This window comes from Doryrhamphus excisus, chromosome 8 (genome assembly GCF_030265055.1).
Source record: "Doryrhamphus excisus isolate RoL2022-K1 chromosome 8, RoL_Dexc_1.0, whole genome shotgun sequence".
Classification (NCBI taxonomy): Eukaryota; Metazoa; Chordata; class Actinopteri; order Syngnathiformes; family Syngnathidae; genus Doryrhamphus; species Doryrhamphus excisus.
This window is the reverse complement of record NC_080473.1, coordinates 9,284,733-9,308,199: the sequence shown is the minus strand read 5'-3', so window position 1 is coordinate 9,308,199 and position 23,467 is coordinate 9,284,733. Positions and strand designations below refer to the sequence as shown.

At 42.6% G+C, this 23,467-nt stretch overlaps 3 protein-coding genes across 7 annotated transcripts in view; 1 reads left to right on the top strand and 2 right to left on the bottom strand.

Annotated features, from left to right (window-relative positions):
* Positions 1–4,713, bottom strand: part of ift80 (intraflagellar transport 80 homolog (Chlamydomonas)) — a 37,806-nt gene extending 33,093 nt beyond the window's left edge. The window contains exons 1-5 of one of the 4 annotated variants that reach the window (XM_058079138.1): positions 4,557–4,713; positions 3,012–3,070; positions 2,419–2,642; positions 942–1,052; positions 771–839 (exon numbers count right to left, since the gene is read on the bottom strand). In XM_058079138.1, coding sequence (XP_057935121.1) covers positions 771–839; positions 942–1,052; positions 2,419–2,642; positions 3,012–3,046 — 439 coding nt within the window. In that variant the 5' untranslated portion in view covers positions 3,047–3,070; positions 4,557–4,713. Of the gene's footprint in view, positions 1–770; positions 840–941; positions 1,053–2,418; positions 2,643–3,011; positions 3,071–3,219; positions 3,903–4,556 lie in introns of those variants that run through there. The other 3 variants (XM_058079140.1, XM_058079137.1, XM_058079139.1) reach the window with 3 other exon arrangements.
* Positions 3,866–17,475, top strand: smc4 (structural maintenance of chromosomes 4). The gene is made up of 24 exons (XM_058079136.1): positions 3,866–4,046; positions 4,931–5,098; positions 5,660–5,850; positions 6,156–6,347; positions 7,251–7,427; positions 8,894–9,058; positions 9,326–9,453; positions 9,534–9,674; positions 9,803–9,953; positions 11,769–11,933; positions 12,005–12,238; positions 12,300–12,485; positions 13,488–13,649; positions 13,723–13,948; positions 14,024–14,100; positions 14,175–14,327; positions 14,398–14,524; positions 14,607–14,796; positions 14,886–15,030; positions 16,089–16,262; positions 16,340–16,522; positions 16,643–16,875; positions 16,951–17,134; positions 17,209–17,475. Exons 2-24 carry the CDS (start codon positions 4,942–4,944, stop codon positions 17,371–17,373), a joined length of 3,906 nt encoding a protein of 1,301 aa, XP_057935119.1. The 5' UTR covers positions 3,866–4,046; positions 4,931–4,941; the 3' UTR covers positions 17,374–17,475.
* A 445-nt stretch (positions 17,476–17,920) lies between these two features.
* trim59 (tripartite motif containing 59) lies at positions 17,921–23,339 on the bottom strand. 2 transcript variants are annotated; one of them, XM_058079143.1, is made up of 5 exons: positions 22,724–23,339; positions 21,479–21,751; positions 20,204–20,425; positions 19,907–20,116; positions 17,926–19,458 (listed from the first exon to the last, which is right to left on the bottom strand). In XM_058079143.1, the coding sequence occupies exons 2-5, from the start codon at positions 21,725–21,727 to the stop codon at positions 18,892–18,894; spliced, it is 1,248 nt and encodes a 415-aa protein (XP_057935126.1). In that variant the 5' UTR covers positions 21,728–21,751; positions 22,724–23,339; the 3' UTR covers positions 17,926–18,891. The 2 variants fall into 2 exon arrangements, with proteins under 2 accessions (XP_057935127.1, XP_057935126.1); XM_058079144.1 differs by lacking the exon at positions 22,724–23,339 and having other exon boundaries at positions 17,921–19,458; positions 21,479–21,749.
* Positions 23,340–23,467: the final 128 nt, after the last annotated feature.

Genomic DNA, 23,467 nt, shown 5'->3' with positions numbered 1-23,467 from the left:
CTTTTGAAAAAAAAAACACATGTGAAATGGGTTTTCAACACCTCAGTTGCAACGCATCATGGAGGTGCAAGGCAGGGATTTATCAGGACAGTTTGTAAAGAACTTAATTCCATCTTGAAGATACAGAGCCTGGAAGAAAAAGCCTGAAGTTGAAACAGTTGTCAATAGCCATCCAATTACAGAAGCAGTCACAGATCCTTGGAAGTGTTAACCCCTAATCATTTAAACCTGCAAGTGTTTGAAAGGGATGATGTCTCAGCTCATCGTCGACGGAAGCATGTGGAGTGTACGTCAGACCTCTTCTGGAAGAGGTGGGTGAAAGAGTACCTTTCTGGACTACAGAGATGACAGAAGTGGAACGGTGCTGTACGAAATTTGGTGCGGCGAGCACGCGGTGGTGTCTCAGACGGTGAGGTCCTACACATTCAATGCCATGTTTGTTTGCAACAACGGTTTGCAGCACGTCGCATGAAGGTGAAAAGAAGCGCTTCATTTGCTCACACTATCCCACCTACAGCGCAGCACGGGTAGAATCGCTTTGTGCTTGAATTATCTGAGCTTGAGTTATCTGAGGTATTTTTTTAATTAAGGCTGCCAAATGTAGCAAGACATATTTCACACACTTACAAATGACGTCATCATTCCTCATAATCAGCTCAATAATTATCAGTCTGCGTTATCGGAATAATAATATAACTAACGAGCATACATTATTACTGGGTTAATATTGGTTAACGTCTTATGACACTTCAACAATTCTCTTATCTTACCTTGGGTGGCTAGTGTTGAACGCAGCATTCCACTTTTGGACCAGTTCTTGATCTGGCCATCTTCTCCAGCTAAGTGGGCGCCATCCAGGAAGAAAACATTTTTCAATTTGACTATTTGTCAACACATTAAAATAATGTATGTTAAATACTTTAATGTAAGCCCATACATACCCGTGACAAGGGCAGTCCCATCATGGTTCCATCGACCTGCTAAAACTGCTCCTTTGTGAGCATCGACACTCTTCTCAACACGTCCTGTCTTGGAGACAAGGTGGAACTTCCCTGCAAAGACAAAAGGAGGCCAGTGTTGAGATTGTCGCACAAAATCTTTTGTGCAACAAAGCAGTGCAAATTGTATTACATATAAAAACATGCCTTAAGCAAGTTTTATTTTGTCAGAACTAAATAATACACCAGGCTAGTGGGTTTATGCAAGTGGAACTAGGGATTTTCTTGGTGCACGAGACGACTGAGGCTCTGGCGTGTAGACGGTAATAAAAAAAGGCTAAGTAAACATACACTTTGTGGCAATGTATATTAATAAATTCAGAGCTCTGCGTGATTTCTGGTGGCTTTAAGTCTACAAATCCTCATTCCACTGCTCTCGCTCTCTCATTACCAAAAGTGCATGTTATTGACCAAGCTGGTTGTGAGGATGACAAGCAAACATGATGTCAACTTGTTAAACAGACAAATATATAGGAGAAGAAAAGCGGGCCGTTTTGTTTTGTATCACGGGAGCATGTTCACTCATTAAGCAGCTTATGAAAAATTGAAAAGGGGTAAAAAAAAAAAAAAAAATTATAAAAAAAAAAGTCAGAAAGAAAAAGAAGGCTGCTGACTTTTCATTACTCAGTGGTGTGCCAGAGAAAATTGCTGCCTCAGTTTTAGGGGGAGTTGCGCTTTTATGCAAGTCTACACTGCTATTAGTATTCTGACCACATACAGTATTGCCTGACATAAAGGTGCATCCACATTCTGTGTGCGTGTGTTGCTGATGCAGACTGAGGAGAGGCTGTCCTGACATATGCTTTTTACAAAATAATCCAACACAGAAGTCTAATTTAAACATTGGACTGTTCAACTACAAAACCTGAAAACATATTTAATCATCATTGTCAATTTTCATTGGGACTGATGGTCATGGTAAAACACTGCAAACTGTTTTAATTATCTTATATTATTTTAGAATTTAATGTACATCTGTTTTAGTATCTATTATTACAATGTTTTGGCAATATGTGTCATATTGTTAATTTTCAGTCCGAAGCTAAGACTGTTTGGGAGAAGTAGATTTTTTTCTTGTGACAGAACAAAAAATAAAATGTTACACATTTATACAAAAACAAGTTACGAAATATGAATAAAAACGGGCTGCACAGTGGCCTACATGTTAGCCTGTCAGGCTCACAGTCCTGAGATCGAGGGTTCAAAAGTCTCTGTGTGCTTACACAAGTTTCTCCATCTCAGTCTTCCTCTCACAACACAAAAACATGCATGTTAGGCTAACTGGAGACTCTGAATTGTCCTTAGGTGGGAATATGAGTGTGAATGGTTGACCAGTCCAGTGTGTATACCCTGGGATAGACTCCACCTCACCTGCAACCACAGTGAGGACTACGGTACATATAATGGATGGATGACTTGCCGTCAGTGCTGGTTAGCACAAAGATCTCAGCCGAAGTCTGCTTCTTGCCACCGACGGTCTTGGGAAACCAGTGCAGGTCTATGGGGTAGAAATCTTCTGGTAATTTGACCACCAGGCTGGTCTCATTGGTCAGAAGGTTCCACCTGAGGATCTGATGATCATCACTGCAGGAGTACAACTCATCCGCTGCAGTCCAACCAATGCAACTCACTAGTTCCCTATGTGGGCTAATATTAAGGAAAAGGGTCATATCACATTCAGTGAGCATGTTAAAAAATCTAATTTGTCTTGTGTGTTGTTGTTGTTGTTTTTTTTTTTTTTACATATAAAGCACTTTGTGCTACATTTGTATGAAAAATGCTCTACAAATAAAGTTTGATTGATTGATACAGTTAAAACGCACAGATTCAGTCCCCTCCATTTAAATAGACTTTTACATCTGCAGTGTCTTGTATTGTATTTATTTTGGGTGCCTTTTCTAGCAAGCCTCTCAAACCCAGTAAGGTTAATAATACTGAATTGTGTACTGCTGGTTCAGAACTACGTGGTAAGACGTTGACACTGAACACATACGATTTACATAAAGGATATGTTTAGGTTCCTTAAGTATGGATGTTTTCAATCGCATTGTAGGATTCGGCGCTGCTGATTCCTGTGAAAATTGACAATTAAGCAGACATTTAGTGACAGCATGTTAGCTTACACGGCATAAGAACTAAAGTTAAATCATAAGAAACCGAGTAGAAGTAGCAAAAAAACGGCGAGGTTGTTTGGATGACAGCGGCGTGGTTGCTACGTTACCTGACTCTGTTGCGAATATCTCTGTTTGTGGAGTCTCGGCGGTGACGTTATGTTAACATTACCGCGGCCTTTCAGTTAAAATGGGCATCTTTCTAAAAAATAAAAATGTCCCCCCGTAGCCCCGGTTGGTCCCCCCGAGTCATATATACCCACAGCGACTAATAAAGCGAGCTTGTTCCTTTGCTAACAGCCAATTCCGTTTGCTATGAAGCTACACGATGGTAGCCGATCTGGGTCATGCAACAGCTTCAAAAGCACTTCTCGCGAGAGTTGCCACAAACTTCCGTGGCAACGGATATTTTGAAACACCAACGCATATCATTGTTATTGTTGTAATTTTTAATGATATATTAAAACTGAGAGCACAACATTAAACAAATACAAATTATATTTACAGTATGACTCGGGGTTGGCTGTTGCGAGCCATTCAACGTGGAGCAACCCACATTAACATTTGAATCTGACGATAGAAAACACGAATAAAAGTAATATAATATGAAATTGAAGTTTAAAATGTCCACAGGTTGTAGCTTTCGTGCACAAATGACGGTTTGTGGAGTGTAAGGCAGAGTTGGCTTCGTCCCCTTTTTTGAATTTTTTTCTCCCCTTGCTCTTTGAACAGCCCATGGTGCCTTGCGTCACTTTATAACGAATGTGCTTCGACGGCTCAGTTTAGGCGCCATTTACAAGTTGGACTTTTACGAGGAATGACACTGAAGTAAAGTTTGTGCTGGATTATCCTTACCGTGGTTTTGGATACAACACTTTTTCTGTCAAGCGAAATTTGGACCAAAACAAGGGACTTTTCGATAAAGACACTGTGGAAGGTACACGATGAATCCAGCGGATAGTAACCAAATGAACGGGTTCCGTCTATTTGCTGAAATGCTTTAGGCGTCAATTCAAAACGCGATTTTATTGGACTTCGCTTTTCTCAACTAAAAAGACAATGGATAACAATTGTACAACATGCAACCTTTGGGGTACCTAGTTTGGTAAAGCAACAGAGCGGTTTTCATTATTGGGGAATGTTAGTATCGCAGATGCTTTGCACAGTTAATTTACGGCGACAGTAGCATTACAAGCAACGCTAAAGTCGATGCTAACATTTGGACATGATTCAAAATGACACTTATGATTTAACACAGAAAGCAAACCTTTTCTTAACTTGCGTTGAACATTGCCGTGTTCGTCGTCATCAACACCCCCGCCACGACGCTGATTATTTCTACATTTGATATCTTAAAGACTTTTCTCCCATATTGAACATGATGTAGTGAATATAATAAAAGCGAAAAATACGATTTAGCTAGCGGGGTCCTAGCCGGTATACTTACTTGACAAGCTTGCGTGTAATTAAAGATAATTACAACGTCACAAGTGGCACAGCGTTGAGAAAGAAAATAAAGTTAATATTAAATGCTTGTTTGATACATAGATAACACAAGACTCGCCGCATATGTATGCTGGCTATAATGTATTATTAAGGGTATCTTGATACGCAGCCCGCCTTATGTCATAGCCAATTCAAATAGTAGCAACTTTATTGTCACTGCACAGCATACAAAGGCGCTTCATAATAAAAATGTATTGAGTCAAAACGGGCAAAATGGAAGAGTGACAGACTCAATCCCCCACTCATGGATATCCCTCTTACTTTTATTTTTTTTTTACCCAATGCCCCCTCCCAAACCCCCCTCCACACTTTTAGATTTTGAAACCATGCCATCTAAAAGTGCAAAGTGCTCCACCGCCGCCCCCAAGTCAGGAGGAGGAAAAGGGTCGCAGCCTCGGGATGACTCCGATGACGAGTTGGATGTACCCCCCCGAGGAAGCAATGGTCAAGAGGAGGAGGCACCAGCAGCACCATCGACAACTGGCAAGTAACAAAGGCTTGTTTTCTGCTGTCCTAACAAGTTGCCTGACAATCTGTGGGGTTTTTTCTTCTTTCTTTCCTCCCACTTCAATCTTGTTAGAATGGCTGCTTTTGTCCCTATAGTAGTACAAGTAGTAATAGTGCCGGTAATCAATAACTGTGGGATTTTTAAGGCGTCGACTGCGTTTTCCAGGATATCTGCAAACGAGGTAGTAAATTTGTACATAGTGATGACAGTACATCAGCTAGTAGTTTTAGACTTATGTCATTTTTAATGTCTGTATGCATGCATAGTTTGTTTATATGTGATTATAATAGTGACATGTTATGAATGTAAGTTAAGCATATCTAAATATGTTGCATGGCATTTTTCAGCTGAGAAGTTTTGTTGTCTCCAACTTTGTTTTGTTTTCTGTGTGTGTTTTTTTTTCTTGCTTCCCTACCCCTCCCCCACCCGTCACTGACTGACTTAGCCCATAGCCTCCACCTGAAAACACACACACACACACACACACACACTCAAGAGGGATATAAAGCTGTATTTTTTTTTTGCCTATGCCACAGATCCGTCTCTCGGGGAGGCTGCCAAGGCGGTTGATAGCCGCACTTTGGAGGAGATTCTCGGTAGCATCCCTCCACCCCCACCCCCAGCAATGACCAATGAACCCGGGGCTCCTCGCCTCATGATAACACATTTAGTCAACCGCAACTTTAAGTCCTATGCAGGCCAACAGATTCTAGGGCCCTTTCACAAGGTAAACATAAGCACATGTTTTTGTTTTTAAAGTGTTTTGTCATGATGGAGCACATTTAATATCGTCACATCATGTAAATACACGCAAGAAAGTTGAGAAATAAATTATAATTTTGTTGCTTTGTGGAAAAATGTACAAAAAAATATATTTTACATTTAATCTGTTGAAGGTGTGCTGATAGGAGGAGAAAATAGTTATTTTTCACTATTTTCAGCTTCTTGTACAAGTACATTTGGGAAAAAAAGTAATATTTTTTCTCCTGTGAATGTTTTACATATTTATTAAACTCTTTCCTTTCCCTTTAGCGCTTCTCCTGCATCATCGGTCCAAACGGAAGTGGCAAGTCCAATGTGATAGACTCCATGCTATTTGTGTTTGGTTACAGAGCTCAAAAGATCCGATCCAAAAAGCTGTCAGTGCTCATTCACAGCTCCGATCAGCACAAAGATGTGCAAAGCTGTACCGTGGAGGTGCATTTTCAAAAGATTATTGATAAGGTATTGCTGTCTACAATCACAACCGTGGCACTCTCAAGACTGGTCAAACAATATACGGCCACAGTTTGAAATAATAATTTATTTTATTTAGTTTTATTATTTTAATATTGCCTAAATCTCAGTACATAATTGACTGAACGTACAGTCATATCATTCCGGAAAGTTACATTTACCACCCACACACTACCATAGACTACTCATACTGTGATAGATCGATTCAGTGTATTTATTTATTTATTTATTTATTTAGATGTATTTTTTTACAAAAATGCCATGTTGTATTTAGGTGCTAAAATATCAACAAAGTGGTTTCAATTAGATTTTTTTTAAAAGACAACTTGGCTAAAGATGGGACATTTATTAAAAAAAAGTTGTGTGTAATATTTAGACCTTAACAAGGGGTGTGTTTTCTTGTTTTTTTTGCCTTGACCTCATTTCAGTCTGATTTGGATCAGTTCAATCACTTTAAAATGAAATTTAAAAAATGGTTGAATGGAGAAATATTCTCATTTGGTAGTTTATTCTACGAATTAATTTTTTAAATAAGTGATGTACTATACACAGCTCAGTACTTGCTTCCTAATTCAAAATCTTCAACCAAATAAAAATTACATCTTATCATTTTACATGTTGTTTATTGTTGTAGATGTTCCCTTATAGCATATAATGCAATATAGATTTTTATTTAATTGTTTTTCAGCCTAGGTGTTGTAGATGTATTGTGGGTATTGGGAACAGTTGTTTTTAATGGAGCGTCTGAATCCTTTTTTTAATAATTTTTATTCTGTGATGCATAATTCGTCGACTTGTACTATTTGATATGTGGAGCTGTGTTTGATTGTCTCCTAAAGTGCTGTGGCCTAAACTGCTGTGTCTTCTGCCCCTCCCCCAACCCTGAGTCAGGAAGGAGATGACTACGAAGTCATCCCCAGCAGCAAGTTCTATGTTTCCAGGACCGCCAACAAAGACAATTCCTCAGCCTACTATATCAATGGCAAAAAAGCCACATTCAAAGAAGTGGGGGCTTTGCTTCGAAGCCATGGCATCGACTTAGACCACAACAGATTTCTCATCCTGCAGGTAACTTTTTAAGATTTCTTTAATTTTTTTTTAATCCTTGCTATGATTCCTTGCTCTTGGTTATTCATGCATTACCATTCACTGCAATGTTTCACTGCTGATTTTTAAAGCCATGCCTGTCTGTGGGATTAACCTGTTGCACTTCAGTGATGGAAGGGCCACGAGGTGCCCTCTTGCAGCCCTTAGAGTGCTATAGCAGCGCATCATGGTTTGATACTATGTGAACAGGGTGCGAACCATTATTTGCTGCTTTAGAATTTTAAGGAAATGCAATCTATATAACCCTTTTTGAATTTTTTATTTTTATTTTTTGGTGGGAGATTCTGTGATGAATTGGAGTTTTAATTTAAAAGAGGCGCATTTGTCTTCCACTCCCACCCCTCGTGTACCTGTCACGCTTTAGCAGCACGTAAATATTGGTGTGATTGACCTGAACCCCAGTATTAGCAGTGCTGCTTCAGTGTGGTTGGATCAAACCCTCCATCATTATCACCTTTTTTTTTTTTTTTGGGATGACTTGATAGTTAACTGTAGGTTCCATTTTGCCTGTTTTCATAATATTTTTCTTATTTTTAAATAGTGGTTACACTCCTACCGCTCTAATTGTGTTACACGTGTGACAGAAGCATTATTACTGATTAACTCAAGGCTCATGGGGTGATGGCTCATATCAGCATAGCACCGAAAAGGCTGTTTTGGAAAAAGTTTTTCAGTGGAATTGTAACTGGTTTTTGCTGTGTGCGGTAGTGTCTGGTGAACATTCAGTTTGTACTCTTCACCGTGCTCTTGTGGTTTGCTGGTTGCTTACAAGTGTATTGCTTGCCCTTTGTGTGTGTGTGTGTGTGTGTTCAGGATGATTTTTTGCCGTCCTTGGATGTTATATTTTCACCTCTGTGTCTGTGACATGGCTGCATGGCTATGGGAAGAGGATTAGGCTTGTTTTCCAAGGTCACTTTTTCGAGCCTCTGACTAGGGGGAAGCTGTCTATTTTGTGCACTGGTCAGAGCAGGATGACATGGGGGGGGAATTTTTCTCCTCGGCGAACCTCTTTATTTTCATACATTAAAGGAAGATGTGAGCTTGCCTTTTTTTTTTCTTCTTTTTTTTTATTGATAAACTTTGAACTTGAACTTTGAATTGGATATTTCAGTGTTGTAAGGGAGGCTGTCATTTATCAAAATAATAGGTTTTTTTTGTAATAGACATACTGTCAGACTAGAGAGATGTCCCCAAGGGAGTTTTAAGAGGTCAGACTAAATTTAAATATGATTTGATACCATGATATGCATATACTTAAAATTAACCCAGCTTATTTATTTAAGTATACCACAATAAATTATTCTTAAATGGAAAAATAGATTGGCCCTGCATTCGACTATATAAATAAGCCTATTTTGTATGAAAATGTTCCAAAAAAACAAAACCTCAAACCTTGTCATGCATGCATTTCCTTTCCTGGGGCACAGGGTGAGGTGGAGCAAATTGCCATGATGAAACCCAAAGGTCAGACGGAGCATGATGAAGGAATGCTGGAATACCTAGAGGACATTATTGGCTCTTGTCGCCTCAAGGAGCCCATCCAAACGCTCGCCCGGAGAATTGAACTGCTTAATGAACAAAGAGGCGAGAAGGTGACTTACACACACTCGTTTCACTTCCTGCGTCTTTACTCCTTCTATGCAGTAGTTTTGATGTTTGTTTTAGATTATATATTTATATTTAAAGTTGTGCAGATGAAAAATATAAGACATGACAAGATCAGGTTACATCCGCTTTGATTCGTTTGAATTTTATTTTGGATGTCTTAGTGCCACAATGATCAAATATAAACATAATACTAATGCATGTCATTTGTTCTTTTAAAATGGGATTTAAAGTTGTCATCTGTACTTTCTCAGCTCAACCGAGTCAAGCTTGTGGAAAAGGAGAAGAACGCTTTAGAGGGAGAAAAGGACAAAGCTGTGGAGTTTCTCACTCTGGAAAATGACATCTTCAAACACAAGAGTCATCTCTGCCAATATTACCTGTAAGTACGCCAGCGCCATACTGGTGTCGGGTGTTGATTCAAACAAACATACCTGGATATCCTTGTGTCTTTCCCATTAGTCACGACCTGCAAAAGTGTGTGGTGGATAAAGAGCAGGAGAAGGAGAAGATCTTGGAGAACACTAAGGAACTCACTGAGAAAAATAAGAAGCTATCAGAAGAGATGGAGAAAATGAATCAGGGGCTCAAAGATGTGGATAAGTAAAGATCCTTTTGCATCGTTTGTACATATACATACATAAAACACACTATTTTGTATATTTATATACCTTAATCATCTAATCACCTTATACCTCTCAATGTCAACTAAACTACCGTTCCTCCACCAGGAAACAAAATAAGCTCAACAAGTACATTGAGAGCCAGAAGGAGAAGTTCACCCAGCTGGACCTGCAGGACGTTGAGGTGCGCGAGAAGATTAAACACTCAAAGAGCAAGAACAAGAAGTTGCAGAAGCAGCTGGAGAAGGACAAAGAAAAGGTGTGTAAGCCTCTCCATCGGTACGTCTCCCCTCTCGCACCCAATTCAGTGGTTTACTTCGGAGCCTCTATCATGGAGACACAATATGTGAGCACAAGGAGCCGGCTTTGCCATCGACTGGACGAAGCAACTATAGACGTAGATTTGCAATATGAGTCAACTAGCGCCATGACACTCGTTTATTTTACTTATTTTTAGGTATTTTTTTGTTATTTAATTTATGTAATTATGCAAATTTAATACACATGTAAGTAATGGGACCATTGTATTTATTAACTAATTGGTTAATGTTAATTTACATAACACATTAATGCTTAATATCCTCTTATTAAACATTATCAACCATTTTTTTTAAATTTTACAGAAAAATACATTTAGTTTTCACTGTTTTTATAAATTCACCATTTCACTGCATATTTTCAATTTTATATATCTATAATACATGAGTAATACACACAAATATATATACACGTATATTGTGTGTGTATACTGTATATATCAGTGATTTTCAACAACAGTGCCGCGGCACACAAGTGTGCCGTGAGAAATCGTCAGGTGTGCCGTGAGGAATTATTCAATATTACTTTTTTAATTAACATGTATTAATAATTTTCTGCAAATATTACGGCATTGTCGCGTGTCATTGGTGTAAAGACTGGCAGAGCAATGTAATATTCGTCCGTGTGGCAACACGTAGCTGATTGCCTCGTTCCTCTAATGCACGTGAGAGGTAGTGTAACATTATTGGTTAAATTAGTATGCGGTTAGTATGCGGATCAAAAGAATCTGCTGTGGCGAGTCCGTAATCAGGAAAAAGCAGAAAGAAGCAAATAATGTTGGTTATTGGTGTGCCGCAAAATTTTTCCAATGTAACAAACGTGCCGTGGCTCAAAAAAGGTTGAAAAACACTGGTATATATAATATTTAAATATTGTGTAGCTGTAATATAAGTAATCTAATGGATAGTAATCAAGATAAAAAATATTTAATTAAAAGTACTGCTAATTCAAAGAAATTGTACAGTTTTGCTTGACAACGGAACAACAGTAAAAGAGGTTTTTGAGTCCAGGTCATTCTGTAAAAGTGTGATTTTATTCTTATGTTTTGCACAAATTCCTAATTGCTGCTTGGCTCCTGTTAAACATGGCCGCTCCATTTATAAAAAAAAATATATATATAACGTCCAGAGCCTGCTTGAATTAACTGTACTTTCCTTACAGTCAGAAAATTGCTGAGTTCTTGTTAAAAAAAACGTTTTTTCACGCAGTAAATGACATTTTAATGGCAACAGTGGGTAGCTAACCTAAAGTAGCCACTAGGGGGCTGTGAAGTACCGGACATGCAGATGATCAGTGTCATGGAGTCACACATTCACTACATACCGTATATGTCTCCTCCTCGTTCCTTAGTTTAAACGTGTTCATATTCCTTTCCGATGCCGTGGAGATATCTCTGTTGAAAGAGGGGTGTTGCGGGGGGGGTTGGATCTGGGGTGCAGGCAGGCCGACCTCAGGGGAGCAGTGTTCTGCGTTGTCCTGGCTTGTGTTACACTCCCAGCAGCCACGTTCACTTTTCACCTGCGGTTAACCCTACAAAACACACACACCACTCGCTGCCTTTCTCCAGGCCTGCCAAGGAGCAGTGCCACTCTAAACCAGGGCTCCTCCATATTATACACTACTTCTTTATAACTGGCAGCAATTTCATTTTAATGTACACCTTTTGTTCCCTGCAATTATTCTGTGTGTATCCTGTAACGTTAAGGGGAATTATTCTAGTAATGTGGTGTGTTTATGTGTGTGTGTCTCATTTCAGCTGGAGGAGTTGCGCGGTGTACCCGCCAACAGTGAAAAGGCCATCTCTGAGGCAACAGCTCGTAAGGAAGCGCTGGAGAAGCAGAAGGCTAAAGAGGAGGAAAAACTCAAGGAGGTGATGGAGAGTCTGAAGGAAGAGACGAGCGGCTTGCAGCAGGACAAGGAGGTTTGTGAAGAAGTCTTGTCCTCGATTTTCTCCGTGCGTGGACTCATGCCGGCTTCATCTTTTTTGGTCAGGCCAAAGAGAAAGAGCTGATGGCGCTCAGCATGGCCGTCAACGAGACGCGCTCACGGAAGGACCTGGCCCAGTCGGAGATGGACATCTACATGAGCCGCCACAAGACGGCGTTGACGCAGCTCAACTCGGCCAAACAGACGCTCCAAACGACATCGGATACACTCCGGGAGCGCCGTGCTGCTATTAAAGAACTGGAAGTCAACATACCTGAGAGAGGGAAGGAGTTAAAGAAGGTGAGCACGGCAAGATCATGAAAGGAAGAACCTTTTTTTCCCTCTCTCTCTCTCTCTACAGGACGAGGAAGAGCTTGAGCGGCTGGTGAATATGGAAAACGAGACCCGGCAGACTGTGAGGGAAATGAGGCAGAAGGTGGACGAAGCCAAGAGCTCTCTGTCCTCCAAGCGCAGTCGAGGAAAGGTCCTGGATGCTCTCATGCAGCAGACAAGGAGTGGCAAAATTCCTGGTATCCTCGGAAGACTGGTAGGAAGGATATCATGTCATTCATTTCACCATCATTGACCCGGGAAGTTCTTGGTACAAGTTTGCTCCTTTCTATTAGTACAACAGTAGCCACGTTTACATGAGGAGTTTTTCCCTTTCCGAAAGCAATGGTATCCATGGAAAGGAATATTCCAATCGCGTGTCTACATGCGCCGCTATAATCAACCAGAATAGTCAATGGGGCATGCGCAGTAAAACGTAAACACCAACATCACGTGATACCGACTTCCTCGAGTTTTTCTTTCACTTGTTGGAATAACTGCCAGTTTTTCGTTCGTTCCAGTCTTGAAATTGAGTTTGAATCAAAAACAAACTTTCCGCAGAAGTCCAGTGCCGATTGCTCGCCTCCATTTTTTTTTTTTAATCGAAGAACGTCTCTAGCTGCGTGTTACATTATATCTCAGCATTCGCTGAAAGAACACACCCGGGAACAGGAAAATCTAAAGTTCAATCTTGCTAATATTTTATAATTAAGCTCGGCACATGTTTTATATAGATATGTATTTTCTTTTTTAATAAAAATTTACTTGTGAATGGCGTATAGAAGGGTTTAGATTCTGTTCCACAGATGGCGCTAATGCACACGAAAGCTGCTTGCCAACCGCCAATAAACAACAGAAGAAGAAAAACACCACGAAGAAGAACGCAGTCTGACAACTTTCCGTTTGAGCGGATACAAGATACCTCAATCGGATTGGGGAAAGGAATATTCCACCCCTGGGAATTTGATTATATATTCATTCGGATTGGCACTTTTTTGTATACAAAGGTTACATTCGTTCTGTTTGAGCAAATAACCCGAATGGAATTGGAATATTTGGGTCCATGTAAACGTGGCTAATGGTTCTGTTCCTGCTGGTTCCTATGCAAATATGGAAAAGTTGGAATTTAAAAAATATGGAATTTAAAAAAATATGGAATTTGATTTGAGAAATTTCCAGACTCCCGTGTCCAGATAAGTGATCATCAGTTTGCTTGCAGGGAGATCTCGGCGCCATAGATGAAAAGTACGATGTAGCCATCTCGTCCAGCTGTGGCGCTCTGGACCACATCGTAGTGGACACCATCGACACGGCTCAGAAATGTGTCGTATTTCTCAAAGAGCAGAGCATCGGCATGGCGACTTTTATCGGTCTTGACAAGGTAAGCACAGCTGTTTTTTTCCACAACAATGCAGAGATGGACCAAACCCAAACTTCTCCTCTCGTCTCTTCAGATGAAGGTGTGGGAGAAGAACATGGGTCCGATCCGCACCCCTGAGGACAGCCCTCGTCTCTTTGACATGGTGAGAGTGAAAGACGAGATTGTGCGTCCCGCCTTCTACTTTGCCCTGAGGGACACCCTGGTGGCCGAAGACATGGAGCAGGCAACAAGGTTGGCCTTCCGGAGAGAAAGGCGTTGGAGAGTGGTCACCCTCAAGGGCCAGATCATCGAAATGGCCGGTGAGTGGCCTGCTGGTTCTCTCCTCGACTTACTCACTTCCTGTTTGAGTACACTCATGCACTATGTCCTCACAGGAACCATGACCGGAGGGGGAAGAGTAATAAAGGGCCGGATGGGCTCTTCTCTCAACACGGAGGTCACCCAAGAGGAGGTGACCAACCATCAAGATTGAGTCTCACCACGTTCTTCACATGCATTCTCTGATCATGTCTATGTTTCTTGCAGCTTGACTGCATGGAGAGCAACCTGAACAAAAAGGTGTCAAAGCTGCAGGGGTGCCAGGAGAGGAAGATGCACCTTGAGGAGAACGTGCAGCGCCTGCGCTCCCAGCTCCGTGACATGAAGAACACTCTGGAGAAATACACCAACAGCATCACCGTACGCATCACCTCGTCTTGATCACCCTTCCGTATCGCCTCCAACTGCTGTCACTCTTTATGTCCTCCAGAGTCTGGCTGACCAGGAGAGCCACTTAAAGGTCCAGATGAAGGAACTGGAGACCAACGTGCTGGCTGCTGCCCCAGACAAGACCAAACAGAAACAGATGGAGAAGAGCCTTGAGGCCTTCAAGCAAGGTGAAATTAACTTTTACGTACTTCACTCATGTGAAGTTCTGTGTATTGCATGACTACACCAGCATGATCCTGCCCCTTGCAGACTTTGAAGCCGCTTCAAGTAAAGCCACGAAGGTGGAAAACGAGGTGAAGAGGCTCCACAACCTCATCGTGGACATTAACAGCCACAAGCTAAAGGCTCAGCAGGATAAGCTGGACAACATCAACAAAGCTCTGGATGAATGCTCATCCACCATCACCAAGGCTCAAGTCGCCATCAAGACTGCAGACCGGTGAGACAAAAACAAACTTGTGACCTAACTGACTGCGCAATATTTAACACATCCTGTGTGTGTGTGTGTGTGTGTGTGTGCACGTGCAGCAACCTCAAGAAGTGTGAGGAGAGTGTGACCCGTGTGCAGGGTGAGCTGGAGGAGAATGAGAAGTCTTTGGTGGAGTTCACAGGACAACTGAATAAACTGGAGGAGGAGGCGGGAGAAATCATGAAAGCCTGCCAAGAGGCCGAGGTCAGCACTTTTTCTTCTGATGTTGCATATTGGTCGGTTTTATAAAAGTATTATTTTTGTCATTAGTGCAGTTTTGAATTCCGTCAGTAAAGTACAGATAAATGGATGTCATCAATTTTTCAATTGTACATTTGAAATGGACGGAATGTAAAAACATGTGACACAAACACAGATTATATACATTTGTATGTATTATCTGGTCCAATAGACATGGACAATTTTAACCAGGCTAAAAGATGCTGCACATCTTAAAATCTGTTTAACTAGGAGAACATTAGAATCATTCATTCATTTTCTACCGCTTATCCTCACGGGGGTCGTGGGGGGTGCTGGAGCCTATCCCAGCAGGGGTACACCCCGGACTGGTGGCCAGCCAATCACAGGGCACATATAGACGAACAACCATTCACACTCACATTCACACCTATGGACAATTTGGAGTCGCCAATTAACCTTGCGTGTTTTGGAATGTGGGAGGAAACCGGAGTACCCGGAAAAAACATGCAAACTCCACACAGAGATGGCTGAGAGTGGAATCGAACCTGGGTCTCCTAGCTGTGAGGCATGCATGCTGACCACTCCTCCGCCATGAAGCCCCTGTATTAATATTCATTCATTTTCTACCGCTTATCCTCACGAGGGTTGTGGGGGTGCTGCAGCCTATCCCAGCTGTCTTCGGGCGAGAGGCGGGGTACACCCTGGACTGGTGGCCAGCCAATCACAGGGCACATATAGACAAACAACCATTCACACTCACATTCATACCTATGGACAATTTGGAGTCCATTAGAATCATATTTTCAGTTTTTTTTATGCAAAATGAGGGGTACCACAAAAAGTATTGTGGAGTGATATAAATGTTTTTTAAAATGCTAAAAGTTCCCCAAAATATGATGAAAACATAGGTTCGTTTTATAGGTGTCAAAGCAAGAGTGTAATATCTTATTTTGTCAAAATATGCCGTTGGCCAATAAAAAATAAGAGCTGCAGGCCAAAAAATAGGGTTAAGAAATGCATTGGAATGAGAATAAGCTGTAGCAAGCGCCCTTGTTCTGCAGGCAGAACTTCCTGCGGTGCAGGAACAATACCAGGCGGTGGTGAAGGAGATCAAGGTTCTACAGCGGCAAGAACACGCCCTACAGGAGGAGTCGCTGAGCGTACGGCTGCGCGTGGAGCAGATCGAGGTCTCCATCGGGGAATACAAAAGCAAGATCAAACACTGGCAGAAGGAGGTGGGTTTCAACGACAGCGAGTTGACCGCTTGGGGGGGCAGTTGAACTGTGACAAAGGTTCCTTTGGTTTTTCCCAGGCTAGCAAGCTGTCCCTTCATGCCATCGAGGGCAAACCAGTGGAAGAACTGACTACGCTTACGGCCGAGCAGCTGGGTGATATCTCTGACCCCAACATCATTATCAACAAGATGATCACGCTGGAGACGCAGTGCGCTCAGATGAAGCCCAACCTTGGCGCCATTGCGGAGTACAAGAAGAAGGTACAGTGTGCGCCTCCTCAATCGGTTCACAATGCAGGGCTGACCCACCAATTACCAGGGTGTAGGCAGCTGGGATAGGCTCCAATGATCCAATTCTAATTGAACATATCACATGTGCAGGAGGACATGTACCTTCAACGCGTGGCCCAGCTAAACGACATCACCACAGAGCGTGACAAGTTCAAAGAAGGCTACGAGGACCTCCGCAAACAACGCCTAAATGAATTCTTGACCGGATTCAATATGATTACTAACAAGTTGAAGGAGAACTACCAAATGCTAACACTGGGGGGCGATGCAGAGCTGGAGCTTGTGGACAGCTTGGACCCGTTTTCTGAGGGCATCATGTTCAGGTGTGACGCGTTTACAGTGTTTGCGTTTGGAGACATTCACAAGCATGTTCCTAATTCTTGAATGTTCCCCTGCAGTGTACGGCCTCCAAAGAAGAGCTGGAAGAAGATTTTTAACCTCTCCGGAGGAGAGAAGACTCTCAGCTCGCTGGCTTTAGTGTTCGCACTGCACCACTACAAGCCCACACCGCTCTACTTCATGGACGAGATTGATGCTGCTCTTGATTTCAAGAACGTCTCCATCGTGGCCTGTTATATTTATGTGAGTTCCGCTCATCAAACATCTCCTTTAACCTCGCTGTGTAATATTAACCTACTGCTCGGATCTGCACACAGGAGCAAACCAAGAACGCACAGTTCATCATCATCTCACTGAGGAACAACATGTTTGAAATCGCCGATCGTCTCATCGGCATCTACAAAACTCACAACACCACCAAGAGCGTGGGAATCAACCCCAAGACCATAGTGTTCCGAGAGCAAGACGCCAGCACCGCATAGATCTTAGTTGTTTCCTACACGTACAAATTTAGTTGCTGAAACAGTTTTCTGTTGTAAATATTGTTCTATGTAAAATGCTGCTATCTGAATAAAAACTTTACATTCTTGAACCCATTGTCAAACTGCCATACATGACACTAGCGTCATCTAGTCATCCATTCATCCATTTTCTACCGCTTTTTCCTCACGAGGGTCGCAAGGGTGCTGGAGCCTATCCCAGCTGTCTTCAGGCAAGAGGCGGTGTACACCCTGGACTGGTGGCCAGCCAATCACAGGGCACATATAGACAAACAACCATTCACACTCACATTCATACCTATGGACAATTTGGAGTCGCCAATTAACCTAGCATGTTTTTGGAATGTGGGAGGAAACCAGAGTACCCGGAGAAAACCCACGCATGCACGGGGAGAACATGCAAAGTCCACAGAGATGGCCGAGGGTGGAATTGAACCCTGGTCTCCTCGCTGTGAGATCTGCGCGCTAACCACTCTACTTTTTCTAAATAATTCTATTGCAGACTGAAGAGTTGAAGCTCTGAAGAGTTGAGGCCTCCAAAAGTCATAGGTTACGTGAATGTAAAAACTTTATTGGTTTGTATTTGCAACATTTAATTACATTTGAAAAATAAACACGGACCATTTAAAAAAAAAAAAGCATACATATTGACATTGTGCTAAAGAGTGTACATACTGTATGATAATACGTGCTGGAAATGCAGTAGAGATGTCCAGATCCATATTTTTTGGCTTCCAATGTTATTTTAAAATCTTGTTGATCAGGTACCAATTTTTATATATTTTAATAAGCTTTTGTTACCAACATGAATTTGAATATGGTTATGAAAATAGCTCTTCAAAGAATTAAAAATAATGCAACCAGAGTATTTCTGAATTTACTTCATTACACAGTATGATCCATAGGTCCCTTTTCCTGTAAAAGACCATCTAATAAAAGATACAAATACTTTCAGAGTACTTAAAGTGTTTCTAGACCAATTTGCGGTATGATATAGAATGACATTGTTTTTAACAAACCCATAATACTATTTTTTGCTTGTTATATTAAAGGCCGGAAGCGTTGTGCATATTGGGGTCACATGACAGGGGTCAGTAAAGAGAGGAGCAGGCTAAGAATTAACATACCTCCTGGAGCTCCGGCTTCTGTCCTTTAGTTCATGGTGCAATCCCGTAATATTTTGGGCATCTGTGACACTCGTCAATGTAATTTATTGACGGTCCAAAGTCGAAATGTGCAAGCTCACCGCACCACGACACAGCAGTCTGAGCACAGTGAGGGGGAACTACCGCTGTAGCTATCCAACACCCAAAGTGAAACTAACTGCGGGTGGCGAGGGAGACGCATTAGCACCTAGCATGTTGGTGCGTAGCCCAGATTTACAAACGTGATAGGCAACCGGATTGTTGCAGAAGCCGATATTATCCGACAGCGGCTCAGTACCCAATGCTGAATACTGAATCGGGACATCCCTAACATGCAGGCGGGAGGGCGTATAGGTCAACTTGTAAATAAAACACTGAGGTCCATGGGTGATGTGAGATTTGAGAGGAAGGTGGTCATCTGCTTAAGGAACAGTTCTCCCACAGAGGAGACGTGACAGCACCATGTTTGCACAAAGGCCTGCATCCCCATGTAAGGTGATTCCACCCAGGCCCAGAAGGATGGGAGGAACTCACTGCACAAGCCCTGATGGAACTGAGCGACACCGAGCGATGCCACCAGGACAAGAAGCAACATCACCAATACCGCTTTAAACCGCGAATCTTGCACCGAGCCTACAGACGGGGCCTTGGGAGCCTCGGCAGCCACGCTGCCACATCGTGCGCAGCAGCACACCTTGGGGACGGGCGCCTCATCCAGACCACCCAGAGTGACGGCGGGCCAGTGCTGCTGCAGGTACTCGGCCGCACGAGGCGTGACCGAGAGGTTTAGGGCGGAGGGCAGACTGGCGTTGGTGAACTTGTCCACTCGCTCTCTGAAGAAATGCACCTTCTCCAAGAAGACCAGTGGCGAATCCTCCTCCTCGACAGACGAGGCCAAGGACACCAGGTCCAGATGTTCCTCCTGGAGGAATGTGGTGGTACAAGTACAATTTCCCACTGTTAAAAAAAAAAAGCCCCCTTTGTTTGGCCGTCTTTGAATGCACCATCGTTGCTGTGAGCTTTACCGGGGGTGCTGCCACGGCTTAATAAATTCACACATCTATTCATTTGCCACTCCCTACTAGTTCTAGTACTACTACTAGTACCAGAAAACATCCCACCTATCCCTTTAAATCCCGTAAGGATGACATGGATGTTTGGCTATGGAAGCACCAGCTTCACCGGCCTCAGAACTTGCAGCGATAACAAGTTGAGTTGACATGGGGGAGGGGGGGGTCACTTTTGTTGTAACTGTTAATCCGAAATCTGAGCCCGTAGAAGGGTTTGTAACTCATTCAAAAAAAGGTTTGGGAACCAGTGATCTAAAGGTGGGCAAGGTGAACCAAAGGGAAAGCAGCCATGGTACATACCTGGAGCTCCTTGACCCTAAGGAGCAGAGGGTCGTAGGCCCGGGACACCTCGGCCGAGGCTTTATCCAGAACTTCTTGGTAGGCTTGTCTCTTCCTGGCCAGCACCGCGTCCAGCTTGTGAAAGAACTGAACGACTTCCTGTTGGTCCTTCTTCACCAGACTCTCGCAACGAGCTTTCTCCTGCTCCAGCTGCTCACCAAGCTCACACATCTGAAACACGGGGAGGTGGGGGGTCAACATGGCCGACCAAGTTGTGTGCTCTACTTTGGGGTTTTTGTGCTTCAAGAACATCCTGACCGTTGTCCATCTCTTCTCAGAGAGTCGGGCCAGCAGGAGGGAGGGGGTCTGCTTCTCTCTGTTGAACGCCGCCTGCAGGTCATCAATGACGTGGCCCTGGTGCCGACCCACAGTCAGACACAAGCCACAGATGAGCTGGCGGTCCTGCGTGCAGTACATGTTGAGGGGCTGCCTGAAGTGCTCCGGACACAAGGGGCGTCTGGGCTCGCTCTCCCTCTGGTACTGGCAAAGAGCAACAAGAGGATTTAAGAATATTTTATTATAATAATAATAATAATGCTAAATTGATTTTTTACAGATTTTATAACAGTAGTATGTGTAATATATGGTTAGGTTCATGGCTGGTGAGGCACTGTTTTTTCCTTTTTATATTAGCACAGGGGCTGCTAACAGCTAGGAGACCCGAGTTCGATTCCACCCTCAGCCAGGTCTGTTTGCATGTTCTCCCCGTGCATGCGTGGGTTTTCTCCATGTACTCCGGTTTCCTCCCACATTCCAAAAACATGCTAGGTTAATTGGCGCCTCCAAATTGTCCATAGGTATGAATGTGAGTGTGAATGGTTGTTTGTCTATATGTGCCCTGTGATTGGCTGGCCACCAGTCCAGGGTGTACCCTGCCTCTCACCCGAAAACAGCTGGGATAGGCTCCAGCACCCCCTGTATGAATGAATGAATGTTTTTTAACATTATTGGAGCAGGGCTGCACGGTGAACGAGTGGTTAGCATGCAGGCCTCACAGCTAGGAGACCCGAGTTCAATTCCACCCTCGGCCATCTCTGTGTGGAGTTTGCATGTTCTCCCCGTGCATGCATGGGTTTTCTCCGGGTACTCCAGTTTCCTCCCACATTCCAAAAACATGCTAATGAATGATAATACAGATTTCTCATTAAGGGGATATCCATTCATTTTCTATGCCGCTTATCCTCACTTGGATTGCAGGTATGCTGGAGCCTATCCCAGCTGTCTTCGGGCAAGAGGCGGAGTACACTCTGGACTGGTGGGCAGCCAATCACAGGGCACATATAGACAAACAACCATTCACACTCACATTCATACCTATGGACAATTTGGAGTCGCCAATTAACCTAGCATGTTTTTGGAATGTGGGAGGAAACCGGAGTACATGGAGAAAAACAACGCATGGGATAGCATCGTGATGGCTTTCCTTCTCTTTGGCTCATTTTTGGACAACGCGCACAACATCTGAGACTTCATTAAAATGGTTGAAATACTATAAAATGGAAGAAATATTCATACAGACAAGTGATGTCCTACCTTCTCGATGATGGCCTGCAGAGGCACGTTGGTGGGAAGCGTGTCCACGTTCGTCAGCTCCACCACACTGCGACAGATGGGGCATTTCAGCGGATGGTGGAGCGTACGCCAGACGGAGTAGTTGACCGACGCCTGGAGCACATTGTCCAGGCAGCCCTTGCAGAAGGTGTGCGAGCACGGGAGGACACGCGGGTCGGAAAACAGGGAGTAACACACGGAACACGTCAAGTCCTCCTCAAGCGTGTCCATGCTGGAGATGAGAAGCCACCAAGACTGATGGAGAAGACAGAATGGATTAAAAGTAATAAACATTCAAATACACTCACAAGTCATTTGTAACAACTTACACCCTGAAATAGTGAGGTAACCCCCCCCCCCCCCACTGGGGGAAGAGTGTGAGAGGCAGGGGAGTACTTTCAATATTAGTGCAGACTTGTCATGTATGATTGGTCGTACTCTGCATCAAATTTGACTTTTGAATACAAACGCCTGAATGTTTCAATGTCCGCCATTTTGTTGCACTTCGGTTGGGAAACGTGAGAAATAATGAAAAATTGCCCATTCTTTTTCATTAGGAAATTGTTTCGGGAAAGTCTGGGAATGGTTTGAAGAAGTTGAACAAAAAACGTCGGAATAAGAATAATAAAAAATTAAAGAGCCGCACGAACACGTTGTAGAATTTTAGCATTAATTTTAGCATAAAGTTAGCATTGACACAATAACACTAATAACAGTTAAAGTGTGGTTTTAGCTTCTTTTTTTTTTACATGGAAGGGATTTATTGTGCAAACTGAAGCCGCTGTTGTAACAAGATCGGTTGTGTTGCATTATGCAGTCTCCTCAAATTACAGTCAGACAATAGATAATTTTATTTTAGAACACAAACAGTTCGTCACGTAACAGGTGTCGATATGGACTATCATGCTATAGCTAACTCTGTTTTGTATTAGCAACAAGGTGAAAAAGTCAGAAAGCTATTGTTTTTCTTTTGAGGGCTATAACAACAAAGAGTGGTTTACAAAACTAAATGTGACTATAGTTACGCATTATTCCGAACTTTGTTCAATTAAATCTTATTTAATGGACAGTCAGTTTGTATCCCCCAAAAAACGTGTAACGTGGATACAAATTAACGTACAGTTGTGAGTGTTTGGCAGCTATATTCCACTGTTGTTTTAATGTATAGCGATTAACTTGCTCGCATTATGTTCAAAATTCAAAATATAACTGTATTTCAAAACTCACCGTCTTCCGGAGTTTTCTTTCCGTGTCCAAACAACAGCGCCTTCATTTCCGGGGTAGTTTCATGACGCGTTCATGACTGTAAAGAAATTCCAATAATTATTTTCATTGTAGTGTTCCATCTCTTATCGACCTAAAACACCACAAAACATGTGTCTGTGATGGATTAGTGATACATTGTTTTGTTTGTTTAATAGCAGTTTAATACTTTCGATAGCAGGGAATGTCCTATATTGCGCATGCGTATAGTTTATCCAACCAATCCGCTCTCGCCCAGGCCTAATTTGAACAGTTGCTCAGCCGTTGCTTCAACTTCCCCGAATAATAAACGAATACTTTAAAAACAAACATGACCTATTAACTATTAGTCATGTTTGAACTAAGTGTAGGCGGTATCAACAAAGGAGAAATGTGTTGGAAGGTACGGTACGGTAATCGGGAGACGATAAGATTTAGTCTTTCACGATTAGACTGAGACATGTTCTGTAAAAGGTAGATTATAAAGTAGGTCAGTTTCTGATCCCCACTCCAATTCAGAAGGTAGCGGTAATGGACATTTTATAGCCGCTTGCCAATTGACAAAAGACGACAACACACAAACATGGGGTTTACTATTTATTTTCTCAGACAACCTAATTTGTAGTCTACCTCCCCCCCAATTAAGATTTAGGTTAACCACCTTGTCTTCGGTGTGATAGGTTTTCTTAAAATCTGCAAAATCATGTGGTATTCTGGAATAAAAATACC